General features: G+C 44.1%; 1 protein-coding gene across 3 annotated transcripts; it reads left to right on the top strand.

Moving 5' to 3' along the window:
• The first annotated feature begins 412 nt into the window (after positions 1-412).
• On the top strand, positions 413-16,337 carry zhx3b (zinc fingers and homeoboxes 3b). Of its 3 annotated transcripts, none has more exons than XM_023425245.2 (7): positions 413-808; positions 7,212-8,122; positions 8,230-8,337; positions 8,434-10,011; positions 10,685-11,422; positions 13,340-13,622; positions 15,067-16,337. In XM_023425245.2, the coding sequence occupies exons 2-7, from the start codon at positions 7,379-7,381 to the stop codon at positions 15,075-15,077; spliced, it is 3,462 nt and encodes a 1,153-aa protein (XP_023281013.1). In that variant the 5' UTR covers positions 413-808; positions 7,212-7,378; the 3' UTR covers positions 15,078-16,337. The 3 variants fall into 3 exon arrangements, with proteins under 3 accessions (XP_023281013.1, XP_087035125.1, XP_023281014.1); XM_087178999.1 differs by lacking the exon at positions 413-808 and adding an exon at positions 6,304-6,424; XM_023425246.2 differs by lacking the exon at positions 413-808 and adding an exon at positions 6,844-7,035.
• Positions 16,338-18,373: the final 2,036 nt, after the last annotated feature.

Genomic DNA, 18,373 nt, shown 5'->3' on the forward strand with positions numbered 1-18,373 from the left:
CAACATGAGTTCTCTAAACCTAACAATCTTAACTTAGTGACATTTTAGGATACATTTCTATCACTGTAAGATTTCATCTGATGTTTGCAGGCTTGTGATGCTGTGAGATGGATGGTGTGAAGGTTCATGACCAGCAGCCGGATGATTAACCCACATGTCTGTGGTACTGAATGAACTGAATGTCTATTCATATTTTGTATATTCGCTTTAAGTGCTTTCTCTAGTGGTCGTGTGTTGATTTGGGGGGATAAATGCAGGGTAACTTTTGACATAATGTGTGTACTATCTCTTTAAGAGAGGTCACCTGGGAAGGGGACAGGTGTGAGTAGCTGTAACATCACTTTCAACCGGGACTTTGAACGGTTTTATCCCTTATGAAAACTTGACCGCGACCCCTCTATCCCCTCCCTGTTGTGTTGGGTCAAAGTCAGGACGGGATGTCTGATTCACTTCTGCTCTCTGCGCGGCGGAGCTCGAGCTCTCACGCCAACTCCACCGTCAGTGACGTCTGCGTCACGTGTCCGTCTCTTCCCTCGGTAGGTCCGTCGTATTTTCCTCCCCTCCACCGCCTGCTTTAACACTGAGAGCCACTCGAAATAAACAAGCGCAAAAACAGGGGGTCGTTGTAGGGACCGGTCTGGCTCCAGTGTCACGTTTATCACCAGCCGATGGACAGAGGGGGCTTACACCTATAAGTTGCCATCAGTGAAGCCCAAACCTCACGTCAGTTTCTGGCTCCACTGAGCCCATATCATTGTAAACTTTTTAAATCCTGCGCTGCATACACTGAGCTCCGACAAAAGGCGAGGTGAGTGTGGTTTTATGATACACATTAATACAAGTGTTTCGCCTTTCCCAAACTTGTGTGAGCTATTGTGAAGCCTTACCTTTGCGGGCTGCGCTTTGGCTCAGCAGTGCTGGCCAGCTGCACGTCGCCTGCTTAAAATGGCGACAGCCAACGGGGGGAGAGAGAGTAGTTTTTTTGGGCTGGGGGCTTGCCTTTTCCTCCGCTCTGAATTGGTTACTGTTTCTAACATATAATGTAGACAAGCCCATTAAGTTGGGACTCACTCCGCCTAACTTGAGCGGAAGATGAACACGCATCATTTTCGGAAATATTTGACGCCGCCGCGCTGAGGGACTGACGTTACAGTGCAACCACTTTGTGTCAGTGCTGTTTCACAAAATACCGCTATTTATTCACGTTTTTAGAAACACTGTTTTCATGGTAGTTGTAAATAGATATTGGTGTATTTGAAAGTCAGACCCGTAGGATTTTCGCCTTAGCAACTGGCTGCATTCCCCATTTCTTCAATTTACGCTATGAATGAAGTTAGAAATCACTTTGACCCCATATCAGTTAAAACTAATATTGTTTTACATAGTTGCCCCATGAACATTGTAAAGTAATTTACTGTGGTTTACCCACAAGCGTGTGTTAATAGGGTTATATATATAAATATATATATATATAAATATATCTATTTAAATTTTTGTCAGGATCTAATAAAATGTTCCGTTTGTGTTACCAGACTTTGGTTTAAAAATCAAGACTTCCACACTTTTCATAAACTATAATCAGATTTCATGCTTTATTCCTTGTTGCCTGTTTTCAAACTGTTGCCTTGGTTATTTATCATGTCAGTGTTGTCATGAGTGTGTGTGACTCCAGGGATTAGAGCAAAGCTTTCCCAGACAGCTAATTTGTGTTTGATGCCCACGTGAGTCCCAGGCATAGACATGTAGCTTAATCCAGCTATTTATTTATCACCCACAGTACGCCTTTTACTCTCAGAAGAAAACAGTTTGCATAGTGTTGTTAATGATCACAAGTGGAAACACAACATTCAGGTTGACTATATCAGACTTTTTCTTGGATACAAGAAATAGTCGATCTCGGCTGTTTGAAACAGCTGAACAAAAGTTTTGTTATTATTATTATAATATTGTAATTATTATTATTTTGATGTTGTGCCTCATCTTGCTGTAATTCATTGTTACTGTGGTGATGGCTTGAGCTCAATGGCTGCACATCTCATTGAATAGTCTCACTCACCCACCCCCCACCCCCATCACAACCTCCCACCCTCTCTTTCTCCTTCTCTCCCTCTCTCGTCTTCCCCTCACTTTCAGGTTTGCAGCTGATACAGGTTGAGCTGCTTTGTATGAAAGGATTCATCAGCACAGCACTTACTGAAATCGTATTTTGGCCTTGTACTTTTGTTCATTTCACATATTGAGAATCTTCTTTGCTTTGCTGTACTAGTTTTCTCATTAAGCATCACATGATTAGCAGATGTTGTAATGAAAGTGAGGGATCCTTTCTGTGCGTCAGTCCTTCTGTAATGACTTTTCATCAGTCAGTTTCTTCTCTCTTCTGTGTTGACCCGTGTAATGACGATTTACTTGCAGATCTCTACCAAGTATGACCACAAAAACAGAGTCGGCTGCTACTCAAGAGTCTTTTCACAGTCTTGGGGGAGAGCAGTGTGATCCTCTCGCACGTCCAGAGCGAGTAGGTTTGGGTCGCCAGCAGCAGCAGCAGTAGTAGCCTCTTGCTCTGCTTGGCTGGTTAACAGCTTGTGATGTCAGCCATTTTAGGTTGGACAGCACAGAGCATGGTGTTCCGCCATTTCTCTCTCCCTCCCCTCTCAGCAACCCAGTTTTAACGCGTGCACTGGCAGTGGCCACAGCAATGCAGCCGTTTGCATCCCACGCAGCCATCCACTCCCTGACCTGAGAGCAGCCCAGATGGGACTCAGGAGCAGATGGAATGACACTGTAGGAATGCTGTCTTAGAGGTTTTTCTTAATGTTGCCAGTGTTGTATAAAGAATTAAAACAGGAGTGGAAAGGAGTTCAGACTCAACAAAACATGTAAGCATTTAGAGTGGTGAGCCGTGGTTGTCAGTGGAGGTATGAGTGAATGAGTTGATTGACAGGAGGTGCTTGGCTGGAGCCATGTCTGTTTAAGGTGGGAGTAAATTAAGTAACTGGCACAGTGTTTGTGTTTTGGGTTAAAAGAAAACAAGGCAAAGGATTTGTGTACATAGGACAAAAAAAGCACAGAGTTTGTGTTTTTGAACTGACTCGTAGATGGCAAAGGGGTTTGTCTTCTGGTGCAGACTTGATAATTATCTTGAATACACTGGGGGACAGAGGTGGTTCTTCAGTTCTCTCTCTGAAAGAGATAGCATCTGCCAGGATTTCGGGCGTGTTTATGTATCCATGCCTGCGTTGCCTACAGTGAATACAAGAAGCCTGCATGCCTCAGGCCACTACAGGCCAAACACAAGAGCCACAGAGAGCAGTGGCCCAAGCAGATGTCTGGACAGGGGACTCGGGCACTGAGTTAACAGGAAGAGACGCCATCAGCTCTGGCCAATAGTGTGCCTTGACGACGGCGACCGCACCTAGCTGGGAGACATCAACACCGCGTGAGGGAGGCACTGAAATAGGAGCAGGGCAGGGACTCTCCAAATACCACTCACAGGGGTGTATGGAACAAACAAGCTCCGCTAGAGCCAAGGACTGGATGGTATAAGAGTAGTGTGTGTGTGCATCTGAGTAACCATGTTTGTGCGTGTTTACCCACACGCATGTGCTTTAGAGAAATGAGCTGGTGAGAGAGAGAGAGAGAGAGAGAGAGGGTAGGAGGTGGTTGCCATGGGGACAGTAACACACCAGTGGCGCTGCCGACCTGTCTCCCTGGGCCAAACTTGCTTGGAGAGGGAGGAGAAGAAGGAACGGTGGGAGGGAGGGAGGGGAAGACAGAGGGTGAAGAGACTATTGGAAGAGGGAGGGGGAGTGAGGGTGAAGAGACAGGCGAAGAGGGAGGAAAAAAGACGAGAGCAGGAACAAGAAATGGAGCAGACAAGGAAAGGGCTGCCTATGTTGTACACCTATTCTATGTCTGAGTGAAGAGAACAGTTCGTACACAGATATCAGCATTACACCTGTATTCTTGGCTAGGTGATGAGATGAGAAGTTAAGTTGGCATGCAGCTACACTTTGTGACCAAGCGGTAGGATTTCTAGTGTGTGTGGGTGCTATAATTGGCCTGTACTCAGAGGATATAGCCCAGGCCTAGACAAGAGTCAGGCTAGGGGATGAAAGGAGGTCATGCTCTGCTGAGCCATTGACGAGGCATAGATAATATAGGTTATGAACCAGGAGGACAAAAACATTGTCTTTGTGTGTCACTGGGAGATATCTGATTCTCACAGACAGGAAAAATGGCAGCCTCACTACCTCAGTAAACAAGCCTTGCACACACAGGCATGCAGGCAGCCACCCCCACACACACACACACATACACCACATACACACAGAAACACAAGCACACATGCGCCCCCACCCACCCCCCCACCTCCCTTCTCTACACTCTGTATCTCACAGGAAACCCACACATGCAAATGCTGACACATATAACAGACACAAACCCACCATCACCACATGGTCAGTCAACGTATGTGCTACATTCAAATTAAAGTTACTGGCCAACGCACTCATACCAGTGAGTCAACAGAACTCATCTCAGCCTGGCATTGCTGAGACATGAGCTTGCCCATTTGGACTCACCAATAATAGCTCAGCTTGCATTGTGCATTGTTTCAGTCCTCACCTGTATGAGGCCTGTGGGTCTCTGCTGGTTACTCCCCTTGCTGAGGCTGAACTCTGCAACTGTGTTTCACACACAGTTGTGGTTTTGATTTCTCTCGTGCTATCAGGGTGTAAACTGCAAACTTTGTTGGTATTGTAGCGCAGTTTATCAGTCTTAACGTCTGTCTGAATGACGGGATTTTATACTTTTACACCTTATGTGTTCTGTTTTTATTTGTGTTTTGTTTTTTTTAGTTTGAGTAATTATTTTGCATGAGGCACTAAAATGCATGTGCGTGCACATAGAGACACTGAAGCTGAACTCCAGGTTATGTCCACTGGCTGAAGAGCTCGGGTTGGAACATTCCAGGCTTTGCAGTACAGCGAGGAGGGAGGGAGGGAGAGAGGGAAGGAGTGTGTGATTGTAGTTTGGAGCAAGAAGGGGGCGTTGAGGAGCGGGGGTTGGCAGGGTGGGGTGGGACGGTGTTGGCTGGTTGGAGGGGGGTATCAGGGAAGAAAATTCCTCACTGAAACACCTCAGTGCTTCCTCCACGACAGTTAACACCCCTCCTTCACTCGCCTCCTCACCCCAAACTGGCCGCCCATCCCCCACCATCCTCTCCCGTTCGCTCTCCCTCTCCTCTCCTCTCGCTTGCCCACCCACACCCAACAGAACCACGTGATGGATGGCTGAGACTGCCCACCCATAAGCCTTTGTGTTGGTCATGTGACCAGCCTGCCTTGGCAGAGCAGTGCCCCCTGATGCAGAACTGAATGGCAGGGGAGTAGGAGGGGTGCACAACAGCCCCAGCCAAGGGCAGTTACTCTCTCTGGGGGGTGCACGGGGGTACAAGGGGCATCACGTTCCCTCCACAGTAGCAAACTTCATTTTCCTGTTAACCCCTCACACTCTGACCCAAAGAGAGGGATCTGTCAGTGATGAGAATCAGGCAATGATGCGCAGAATACGATTAGGTTTTCATCACAGGCTTAATAAAGAATTCCATTGTTTGATTATTTATGGTGTTGATGTGAAAAAAATCAACACTAAAAGTTAGTGAGATATGAAGACTGAAGATGAACTGAAGATGACGTTACTCTTCTTGACTCAAACTGGAACTGAGGTTGTACGCTTCTGAAAAGTGAACTCTGTATACCTTTGCTCGGTTAGTGTGTGAAAGGGCATCTGTCACACCCGGTCCTGTGAGGGTTAACTGGGCTCTGAGCTAATGTACCATGACCTTTCTGTGGCAAAGCACGGCTGTCTGTGTGTGCGCTTGTGGGCATAAGCGAGAGAAATCATTTGCTGTTGAACAATTGGAGAAGGGCAGATTTATTGTATGGTGACACTGACTTGAAGTATTCTGGTCACCCGAGAGAGACGGTGGTGCTGCAGCAGCATATTGCACAAAGAGGTTGCACTGAATCTGAAACTAGTCTCAGACAGATTTATATTTGCATTGAACTGCTCCGTTTGTGCATAGGAAAGGCAAGATTATTTTAGATTGGGGCGCTCTACTAGAAAGGCTGCGTTTGGTTTTGTCAATAAAATGTCTTTGCATAGGGAGGTGCTGGACGTTCAGAGGTTTGAAGGGTTTTCCTGTTGAACTTCTGCAAGCCTTTGAACTTTTTGTGAGCTTTTGCTGCTCTGTGCGTGAGGTGTCATGTCGGTGCAGAGTGATTGGGAGAGCAATTGCCCTAGAGCTGTCCTCCAATGCTGCATCACAACCTCTCTGTCAGAGAGAGGGAGCGAAGGAAGGAGGGAGGGGAAAACTCCTCCACAGGAAGCTTCGCCATTTTGTATGGAGACAGGGGATCAGAGGGTGAATTGAAAATTTCAAGATTCATATTCATGTGCAGATTTGTGCGTTTCTGTCTGTGCTGACTGTACCATTGTTGGGTGAGAACGCCATCTTTCCAAGTAATATCTGTTGAACCACCCACTTGCACAATTGTCAAGTAGACCCTATCAAAAGAAACACATTTACAAGTGACTATTTCTGTGGCAATTTTTTATGAAGGTGTTCGGTGAAGCTACAGAGACACTGGATTAAAAAAAAAATACAGAATGTGCTCTCTCTGTGGGGGTGTGTCTGAACGAGGGGAAGTGAGACAGAGTTGTGTGGGGGAGGGGAAACAAGGGGGTAAGACAGGAGTTCTCCCAAAAAGCCTTTAGTGAAGAAGCAGACTGCGCTTGTTTGAATGCCTTCTCAAAAGGAGATAGCCAGGAGAGTTGAGGGGAAGACTTGATTTTTTTTTTTTTTTTTTTTTTTTTTAAATTAAAGATTTACAAGCAACTCTGGATTTTAAGGACTTCAGCTGAATCTTTTCACAAGGCCTTATTATTACTTATGCTGCTGATATTTGACTTGAAAACATCCAGCCGTGCATGATTTTCATCCAGCTGAGAGGAAACCAGCTTGTACTGAGGAGTGTAAGATATCCCATCTTATTTCTTCTCCTCACAGTCTGTTCTCGCTCTCCCATCTCTGCCCTCATTTGCACTTAAAATTAAACATTTCATGCAAATCTATTCAACAAATTACAGGTGTATCGTATTGTATGGTGATTGATGACTTGAACTAAAACATGTTCTCCTCTCTTTTCCAGGTCTTTTACCTCAAAATTGCAGTGAGAACTGCAAGTGGACCTATGGACAAGTACCACCGTCCTCCGTCCCCCACGCCTGGTCTATAGTCATCGAGAAACAACTTATATTCCCACTCACACCCCATTCACAGCCATTTGACCAACCCTCCCCACCTCGTGATCACACCATGGCCAGCAAGAGGAAGTCTACTACTCCTTGTATGATACCTAGCAAGATCATACGCCCGCCAGAGGAAATTGAACAGGACTCTCCTGTTCTTCTCCGTCAGTCCAGGATTTCTGGAGGGGGCAGACATAGCCCCTTAGATCCTGGAGAGTCTTCCAAACTAGAGGCAGGGGATGCTGTCAAAGACGGTGCTGGCACTTACACCTGTAAGCCTTGTAACTTTGAAACCCATGACCTTAACTTGTTCTTGGATCACGTGTACACCGGGCACCCAGACTTCCGTGCCGACCCCAGCTTCTTTTGTGTGTGCTGTGGGGTTTCAGCGCCCAAGTTTGAAGGGCTGGCCCTGCACAATGCCAGGGTTCACCCCAGCACTTTGAACACCACTTTACAGCTGAGGAGGAGGGACAGGAGGGTCGTGGTGGAGCAGAATCTTATAACTGGGACAGAGTCAGGGAAGGACAGTGAGATTTCCATCACCAAAACGCCAATTATGAGAATGCTGAAGGGCAAATCGGAGCCTAAACGGATAGTAGTGTCTCACCCAGTGTCTGATGAGTCTTCCTCAGACCCTCACTCCATCTCTTCCTCCAGAGAGGTCGAGAGAAAAGAGACTGCTGCAGTGACGGTCACCCATGTTCCCACAATAGTTCACAATGGAACCACCAAGGTCACGCTGCCTTCAGCAATCCAGATAGTCAACGGCTCTGGAGCATTACCGATGCTCAAGACCCCCATCACACAGGTAGATGGTATTTCTTTTGGTTTTTATAGTTTGACTGTTTTGGAAAGGTTTCTTTTGATTTGATTTTGATTATATTATTTTGATTGTTTTATATCTGCTTTCTACAGGTGGTCTCAGTGGTTCAAAGCAGAGGCCTTCATCAATCTGCACCAATCACAGCCTCCTCAAATATTTCCTCCACTTCTTCGTCATCTTCCTCCAAAAACCTCCCCAAGGTAATTTTTTTTATTTGTTTTTTGTGTACCACTGTTAACTTTATATTAAATAACATAATAATCTCCTGCTCTCGTTTTCATATTTTTCTCTCCCAGGTGATGATTCCTTTGAGCAGCATCCCTACTTACAGTGCCTCCATGGACTCCTCTTCCTTCTTGAAGACCTCCTTCAGTAAGTTCCCATACCCCACAAAGGCTGAGCTCTGCTATCTGACTGTGGTCACAAAGTTCCCTGAAGAGCAGATTAAGATCTGGTTCACAGCCCAGAGACTTAAACAAGGCATCAGCTGGTCTCCTGAGGAGATCGAGGAGGCCAGGAGGAAGATGTTCAACACCATCATTCAGACAGCACCCTCCAGCTCGCAGAACCACACGCAGAGTCACCACAGCCCAGCCCAGCACACAATCACAGTCCTGCCTGCGTCACTGGGAGCCACTGGGATCCCTCATATCCTGCAGGGATCTCTTGTCAGCCAAGGAGGGGTAATCGTCACACAGCCTGTAATGGCCAACGGTATCCAGGTTAGCAGTGCTCCTGTGGCCCTGGCTGTCACACCCAAGCCGCAGGCAGCAGCTCGCCCTATGATGCAGGCCCGACCTGCTGCAGCCCTGGTGGCAGACAAAGGCGTCAGCATGGTGGTGGGGACGGTGGGCAGCAGCAGCACTGGGAGCAACATCATTAGCAGCAGCAATAGTAGTAGGAGTGGGGGAGGGGGCACTAGCAGCATTATTAGTAGCAGTCAAGCTAGTGTCATCAACCTTAGTCTTGGAAGCAGTAATCATGGTAATGGTAGGGTGAGCACTGTCAATGGTAAACACAGAAGTGCTAATGCAGACTGCAAAGACAAGACCAATAGCAATGTTACCAGCCATGTAAATGCTAAGAACACTGATATCAGCAAAGCCAGCAACACCAGCCTCGTGCAGAGTGACAACAAAGTAACCACAGAAAGCAAAAACACCATAGACAGCAAATCTGTTAACAGTAACAGCAAGGCAGGCAGTGAAGGACAGCGGAGCAAAGATACTAACGGTAGCAGCAACAAAAATAACGCAAGCACAGACGATGTTGACCCCACCACCAGTGACTCTTCAACCATCAAAATGGAGGATGCGTCTTCCCCTGCATCCAAATCCTCCTCCCCCTCTCCTGCAGCGCCTTCAAGCAGCACACCCGGCTCCAGGACACCTGTTAACGCATTCCTCGACCCCAACTTTTACAAGGGCAAGAAGTCTCAAGAGCAGCTCAACGCTCTGAAGGACAGTTTTCAGGTAAGCCAGTTTCCCGACCAGGAAGAGGTGGACCGCCTCATTGCTCTTACCGGGCTCACAGTACGAGAAGTCCGCAAGTGGTTCAGTGACCGGCGGTACCACTTTCGCAACCTCAAAGGTTCACGCACCAGCACAGGTGCGCAGACTAAATCCAGCAATGCAGCTGGAACGGGGAGTGGTTCGAGTACACCAGGGAGTGGCACCGCTGGCAGTGTCAACCCTGTCGACCTCTCAGAAAGCAGCAGCAACTCTGGTGCAAAAACACCCCAGCACAGCTCTGCACCTCTGAGTCCAACTGCAACACAGACTCCCACCTCACCCACCACACCTTCCCGCCGACTCCCCAGACCACCTTCTCCTGACTTCACAGCTATCCGCTACAAGGAGAGAGAACCCCACCAGGTGAGAATCTGCCCTTTGTGTGCAACAAGTCATGGGCATAAAATGTTGGACAGGTTGTTCAGGTTTGCACAGAGTCTGAATTCATCAGAAAAAAAAAAAAACTGAAGACTACAAGTTTGAAAATGAAAAACATCTGGGGGGTTTGAAGTTGGAAAGTAGTGAGATAGCAGTTTGAAGCTACATTAGCCACTAAGTATAACACAGCTGAATACTGACCAAACAGTTTGCAGTTGAGTGTAGTGTAAAAAAAGATGGTATCTCTGGTTTTGCTGAGTTGTCAGTCCATTGTGAGCTTGACTGTGTGTTATAGGAGAGCAATGCTAAACCAGTGGCTATTAACCAGTACTTCATGTAATTTATACGAGGCCTGAAAATAGTGAAAAATGCCCATCAGAAATGTAAAGATGCCAAGGTGACATCTTAACATTTCGTGTTTTGTCCGACCAAAAGTCCAAAAGCCCCCCAAAAAATTTAGTTTACAGTGAGATATAACAGAAAAGCAACAAATCCTCACAGTGGAGATGCTGGAACCAGAAAATGTTTTGGTCTTTTTGTTTGACAATTGATTTAAAGTGCTGCAGATTAATTTTCTCTTCGCTCAGCTAATCCCTCTGTTTAGTTCTACTCAGTTCCTCCAAGCCACTGACCTTGTCAATACCTGTGTCATGTTTAGGTAAAGGCACTAGAGGCCAGTTTTGCCCAGGACACTGACCCAACGGGCGAAGAAGTGGACAGACTGCGATCTGAGACCAAGATGACCAGGAGGGAGATCCATGGCTGGTTTGCTGAGAGGAGGAAGAGATTGGCAGCTGAGAAAAAGAAAGAGGAGGCAGAGCGCGCAGTCAGAGAAGAGGAGGGGGAGATGGAGGTAGAAGGGGAGGAACGACAAAGAGAGGACGCTTCAGGAGAACTGAAAGTCAACCCTATTAAAATTAATCTGAAGATGCTGAAGGTGACGGAGGCCAATGGCAAAGCGGAGGGGGAAGGGTTGGATAGTCCTGCTTTACCACTTCAAACCAGCGGCACACCTGCGTCCTCCCCAGGCCCCACCCCATCTTCCACCCCCAAACCACCCCAATCCTCCACCCCAACACACAAACCATCCCACTCTCCCAAACCCACAGCCATCCGAGGTAAGAAGACAGCAGATCAGCTTCACCTGCTCAAACAAGTCTACGCCCGAACCCAGTGGCCCAGCGCTACTCAGTATGATGAACTCATCTCAGGTACTGGACTGCCCAGACCTGAAGTAGTGCGCTGGTTTGGGGACTGCCGCTATGTGCAGAAGAACGGCCAACTGAAGTGGCTGGAGTCGTATCAGACCACGGCTCTGGAGGAGGATCTCCAGAAAGGGAACGCAGAGATTCTCCAGGCCCACCTCGACGTCCACGGCAGCCTCGAGGAGTCACAGGTATTTGGCGACAACAAATAGTTTACTTGTTTTCTCAGAGAAGTTCAGTGGCTCTGAACAACTGAAGCCTGAGAGGCAGATGAATAATCTGTGCTGCTATGATAAAAGACCAGGATGGATTTTAGTCTTAATATTCTGTTTTATGTTATGCTTTTACTCTAGGTAACAAGTTGATCCATAAAGTTTCTTGTTATTACTTTTTTTTCTCCTTGGAACATTCGTGCGCTTTTCTTAAAGCCACGGTTGTTTTTCTGTTTTAAGCAGAAGTTATTTTGAGGGTTTACATGCAAATGACTTTGTGGCCACACAAGTGATAACACCCCCCCCTCCCCCGAATTTCACTTCCTAGATGCATGTGTGTATCTTTATTATTTATTAATATGATTGATTTTTTTTTTTTTTTTTTAAAATCAGTGTGAAACAAATTCACCAATTTTCTTTGCTGTGTTTCACTCAGGACTCAGTGCGTGGGATTTTCCTGCAATTTGCAGATCTCAAAAGAGCTTGTTTATGAAGCAGTTTGTTCTTTTGAGTGAAAATATCAATGTGCTGTTGGAGGCGTAGCACTCAGCATGTGTGTTTTATTAAGCTATGTTCATTTTATGCTGTGTGGCACTTTGGTTGATTTGTCTGTATCTGAAGCATACACGTTTTTAGTTATTTAATTATTTATTCATTTTGGCATAGCCACTGTATGTCAGATAACAACTTATTTGATCCCACGCTGTGAAATTCTAAAGTGTCATATCAGCGAAGAAGTGTAAAACAGACGTGTGGTACAGACAAGTAAAACAACACTAGAATTCAAACATAGGAGTTTGAGCAACTACAATATGAAGTATGAAGGTAGAAAGAAGTTAATAGATTTTCTCTGATTATTCTGCGCTGGTAAATTTTTTGTTTGTGATTAAGGGTTTTCTCTGAGAAAACTGTTTTGATTTATATTTTAGAGCCAGGTGATAATAGAGAAACAGATGATAGTCTAGGACACAGCAATATAATATTATGATCGACATTGTTTATCTTCTTAGTATTAACATATTAACATCCGTTATTGATTTTGTCTAATGCATCCAAGCGTCTCTCTGACTACATTCAGGTTTTGATGATTAGAGCACATGTACATTGTGTTTTTTTTTTTTTTAGTGCTGAGTAAATTTGCACATACATAAAGTTCATAGCTCATATTAAATAGAAACAAACCTAAAAATGAGGTAAAATGAAAGAGAAAGGGTCTTGATCATGGTAGGATAAACAAGACCAAGAAGGATGGAATGTAAAATAATTTTCCAGTATTTACATTGTATTTTCTGTGCATCAGTGGTACAACATTAATATATTGGTCTGGAGATAAATTGCTCTGGAAAATAAACTCAGCGGCCGCTTCGTTAGGTAACATCTAATGCCAGCCAATACAACAGCTGGGTCATAAATCCTACCTTCACAAGGATGATAACATTCAGAGAGGTCACCACTTGGAAACACGTGGCGGGAAGAATATTCAGTGTAATGCAGTCCTGCACCACCATTGATTACCACCTCAATAGAACATTAATAAATATATGGCTGAATTAATACTTTGGAAGAATAACTGGCCATTATAAGTTTTGTAAAGGAAGAATATGTGGCAGAGATCTTGTGCTGGATTGCATTACATTATATAGTCTTAATAATAAATAATAAGATGGCTAATTAACTTTAGATAGTTACTGCTGTGTAGCTGACATCATGAGGCAGTATGCTGATTTTATTACTCTTTGCTTATAAATTACACTATGTTTTCACCATTTACCCATATCCTGTAATTTAATGAGGTCTTTTAAAATTTGTGATCAAAATGGAACGGGCCAAACCTCGTCATTGCCCGTCCGTTTGATGTGGAGCTTTGAACTAACATGAACGATTCTTTCTACACAGCTGCAGGAACTGGCTCAGGCTAGTGGTTTAACAACGGACTTGGTTCGACACTGGTTCTCTACCAAGGCAGCTTCGCCCCACATGGAACAAACTGCTGATTCTGATGCGACAGGACCAAAACCAGTAGCACCAGGTGTGGAAGCCGAGCCACAAACAACAGGATCCTCCCCTCTGGAGTCACAGCCAGGAGGAGGAACGGAGGAGAAAATGGAGCAGTCGGTGTGTGGTGTCGCAACAGAAGCAGAGGAGGCCAAAACTGACGAGACTGTGAATCCTACTAAAGGTAGTCTTCACGTCTAAAGTTTTAGTCTTTAGTGTGATACATACAGTAGTAAAATCCCATAAGATTGACTCGGTAGAGTAAAACACACTGCAACCATACTACGGCTGTTATTTTAATCATTGATTATTTTCTTGATTAATCTATTAAATTTAAAAAGAACAAATGGCATTCACAATTTCTCAGAGCCCAAGGCGATGTCTTCAATATGCTCCTTTTGTCTGACAGAGTTCAAAACCTCAAGATATTCATTCATCAAATCTAATCGGTTACCCATTACTCATTGACAAAGTAATCGCATCACTTTACTAATTACTCAGCAGAAAAAGTCATATGTTCCATTTCTTGTTACTTTACTGTCATTAACTCCTTTTGAAAGTTCTTCACTTCCTTTACTCCCACGTCGCATCTTTTGTATTTAACACATGCAACAGAAGATGAGAAAGTTTAACGAGCAGGCAGCTCCTCAGTTTGAAGGGTTTTACTGACCATCCAGCAGCTCACTTTGCCTTGGTGACTGCACATAGCTCTCAAGAATGGCCAAACGCGCAATTATACACCCTCCAACTCTTTATAAAAAAAAAAAGAAAAAGAGATGACTCTGAAATGTACATGCACCTGTGGTTAATATTTTCCACATCAGACAGGTAGGAACACACAAAATTTAAAGATGACAACTTTGAGACTACCTGGAGACACAAGCTACTGCCCTCCCCTCACAACAAACATGTCATGGACCAGTATCCCGACAGACCGCACACAAACCACATTCATATCAGCCCTCAGTTAAACTCGGTAAACAAGTCAACCCCCAAATTATGGGATTACCAACTGTTCTGCAACTACTGAATTTCAAATAGTAATCACTTGGACTACTTATCACTTTAAAGTAATCACATTACTATAACATGTCACTTAGTAATGTGTTACTGACCAAGATTACACATATGACCAAGAAAAGCAGCAAATAGTCACATTTCAGAAGCTGGAACTGGATCATTTTTGGCATTTTTTAAATGTATCTATTAATTTGGACAATCACATTCAACTAATCAATTAAGTGACAGTTGTTGCAGCCCTAAATCAGACCTGTTATAAAATAAAGTAAGGAAGTATTTAGGCTTAAAAAGGAAATGCTTAGTTTTTATCTTGACTTTTTTTTTTTTTGGCTGGTGCTGGTTGTTAAATGGTGTTAAATAGGGATGAGTCACCGCAGTAATGTGTGTAATTGTCTCTCGGGTGACACAGAAGTGTAAAGTGGAACATACAAAAACAAAATGATCATAATTATGAGTAATGAGGCGCGCTGTGACAGGTATTTATTTCAAACAAATACATGTCCGACACCAGCGCACTGTATAATCTTGAAGAAAATTTATACATGTTTTCTGGAGTGTGTTGTCTGGCTAATGGATTTTACATTTTTTTTTTTTTTTAATTGCTACAGGAACAGACTGAAGAGGGCTTTTGTTTGAGGATGGAGTTCACGACGCAGGTGGTCTTTGTGTCGGGAGTCTGAGTAAAAGATGGCAGATGCGGTTGTAACAGGATCACTGGATGGAATTGGACCTTGAAACCATCCCCACCCATCCCTCTTTCCTTCTCGCTCACACCCCTAGAGGTTGACATGACCTCCCCCGCTACGTGAGATGGACGCTAAAGCCACTAACACCCCCCTCCCCCTCCCCCCCATCCATCCATCTATCTATCCACCCACCCACCCACTCTCCCTGCCCTCCCCCTGTTTTGTCTACCCCCCTGCTACACACACCCTCTCCAATATCCTCCTGTCCGCCATTTTCCCTTCAGAAGGAAGTTCCAGTAGAAACTGAAGTGCAGGAGTGGAGGTGGTGGAGGGAGGGGCGAGGTGTTTTTCTGCCGTGTTTGTTCTGCCTGCCTGCTCGAATGGGAGAAAGGAAGAAAGGAAAAAAAAAAAAAAGCGAGGGTGGATGTGGAGGAAGAACACGAAGAGGGAAAAAAAAAAAAAGGGAGAAGTGTGGTCGAGATTGAAACCTCAGCAGATGTTGATCAGGGGTGGGGGTTGGGTTTGGACAGTTATCGACCAAGTCAACCCTCAGACGAGGATCGGCAGTGTTGGGATACTGTTCATCGTTTGTTTTGGGGTACGAGAAACTGCACAGCTCTACAGGGTGCTTGCCGAGGCCTTAAACTAAATCAAATGAACCTTCTTTTTTCCATTGTGTCATTTTCATACTGCTTTGACCTTCACCATGCACTCTCACACTTTGACTTCATGCTTGCAGCTTACTCTGAACATGCTAGCGACGCTGTTCATAGCATCTTATGTGAAACTCTGCACTGATGTTAATTTGATCATGTCTTGAAGTTTTTTTTGGACATCTCTTTGTACTCTCTTTTCATTTCTTATTTGTACATACTCTTTGGTTAAATAGAACATAAAATTGTTCAGTATGGGAAAACGTCTGGAATCGTTTCATCCAAAGAGGGCAAGCACCCTGTTGTGTCTCAAACAAAAAAGACGACACAATATATTAGAATATGGAATCTGGTTTGTGTTGTAGCATCAAGTGCTTCTTCTTGACGTCACTGACGTGTACGTACATTTGTTTTTATGGAACTTTCTTATAAAATAAATTTGACTGTAAAAGAACTGTGAACTTTTACCAGAGTTCCATACTTAGGCTTGATGTATAATTTTTACAGATGGTATTTGCAGAATAAACAGAATGTAATAAACCTGTGGCTCCGGGTGTTATTGGCTTCCAAGTCCTCCACATAGTGTTTAAAGGATAACACTGGTTGTAATCTATATTTTACTTGTTAACAAATCCCATAAAAAAACACCACAACCAACAATAAATTGATCCCACTAACAAGTATCGCCAGTGTAGCCAAGTCGCATTGTGGGAGATATTCCTTTATTACAATAAACTTACACACTGTAGTTTATTTTGAGTCAATCCCACATACACTGTCCTGTTGCTTTAAATACAGGCTTGTCAAATGTGTATTTATCCCCAGCTTACTCCTGTTTGATTAACTACTGAAAAACTCGAGTGCCCAGCTGTTATATATATTTATTATAACTATAAACTATAAATTTGTGACCCATTTTTGAAGGTTCATGTCCTCAATAGGAGCCAATAGGCCAGGACCTGAGGACAGAGGGTGCCCTATTCTGAACAGATCGGAAAACCCCTTGTGACAAATGTGTGCTATGGGGCTGTATGAATAAAATTAGACAGGGAGATTTGAGAGACGGTACCAACAAAGTTGTTTTTTTCAGGGGATTTGTTGACAAGCAGAAAAAAAAGATTCAAGCCTTATCTTTGAATAGTAATGAAAACTCCTACATAATTTTTCATAAATCTACAGTTGATGTTGAAGGCTCAGGTGATTCCCAATGACCACGACCCTGTTACCTACCGTTTACAGATAAACTACCAGTTACATATTTTGTGTTGTTTTGCAACACTTACCGAGCACTTCATTCAAAACCACCAGTGCAGGATGTTTCCTCCCTTTGCTCTTCAGGCAGCCTCAGTTCTTCGTGGCTTGGACTCCACAACATTCTCCACAACATTTCTTTGAGATTTTGCTCCATGGTGACACAACTGCATCACATCATTTCTGCAGATTTGTCAGCCGCACAGTCACGCTGCCAATCTTGTCATTGCACATGGTCAGTAACAAAACCCAGATAGGTTGTTGCATTCAGACAATGATTGATTGGTGCCTCAGTAGAAATCCAGAGAAGTCTTCAAATGTCCAGTTTTTGTGAGCCTGTGTCCCACTGCAGACACAGATTCTTGTTCTCGTCCAACAGGAGCAGAACTTGACGTGGTCTTCGTGTTGTTGTAGCTCATCCACCTCACGGTTCAACATGTTGTTCATTCTGAGATGCTTTTCTGCTCACCACAGTTGTAAAGGTTATCCAAGTTATTGCAGTCTTTCTCTCAGCTCCAACCAGTCTGGCCAGTCTCACACCAGCAATCATTTATTCTCCATTCTGATGCTTGATGTGAACACGAACTGAAGCTCCCTAGCTGTATCTGCACTGCACTGCTGCCACATGATTGGCTGATTGGATAATTGCCTGAATAAGCAGGTGTACAGGTGTTTCTAATCAATTGCTACTTGGTGAGTGTATATTCACATTTGAGTCTCACTAATAGGAAAACATATCTGTCCTCAGATACAATCTTAAAAAACATGTTACAAATCAATTAAATCCATTATAGAAATAAACAAAAAAAAATGTTTTTCCACTACCTTGACCCCAAAATGAACAGTGCTGAAAAAAAACTGACAACTGGTTGAACCTAACTGCTGACCCCTGGTGTATAGTGTAGGATATTATCATGTCTGCCCGATGTTGACTATAATCTAAAATAATCTTAACATTTTAATATGTTTATTGTTTATTTATGCGCTTTATATTTACTTGATTTATCCTTAAGTCTGGGTGTTAGAGGCCTGCATTTGTTGTTGCAAGTTACTATGCATTTGTCATTATCTCTCTCTCTCTCTCACTTACTGCCAAAAATGGCCATCACACTTTCTTAAATCCTTAAGTGTCGTTTTAAAATTTCTTGTTCTGTCCAACCAACAGCCCCAAAGATATTCAGGTTATTATCGCATAAGACAGATTAACTCCACAAACCCTCAAAAAACCCTTTCAGCTAATCAAGACTGCAATAGATAAATCCACCTACTCTCAGGCTGCTATTAACATATCTGAGACTGAAACTTAAGCACTGTCTTCCTGCGGT

This window comes from Seriola lalandi, unplaced genomic scaffold (genome assembly GCF_002814215.2).
Source record: "Seriola lalandi dorsalis isolate HSWRI2012SDOR001 ecotype SW California unplaced genomic scaffold, Sedor1 jcf7180002054767, whole genome shotgun sequence".
Lineage (NCBI taxonomy): Eukaryota > Metazoa > Chordata > Actinopteri > Carangiformes > Carangidae > Seriola > Seriola lalandi.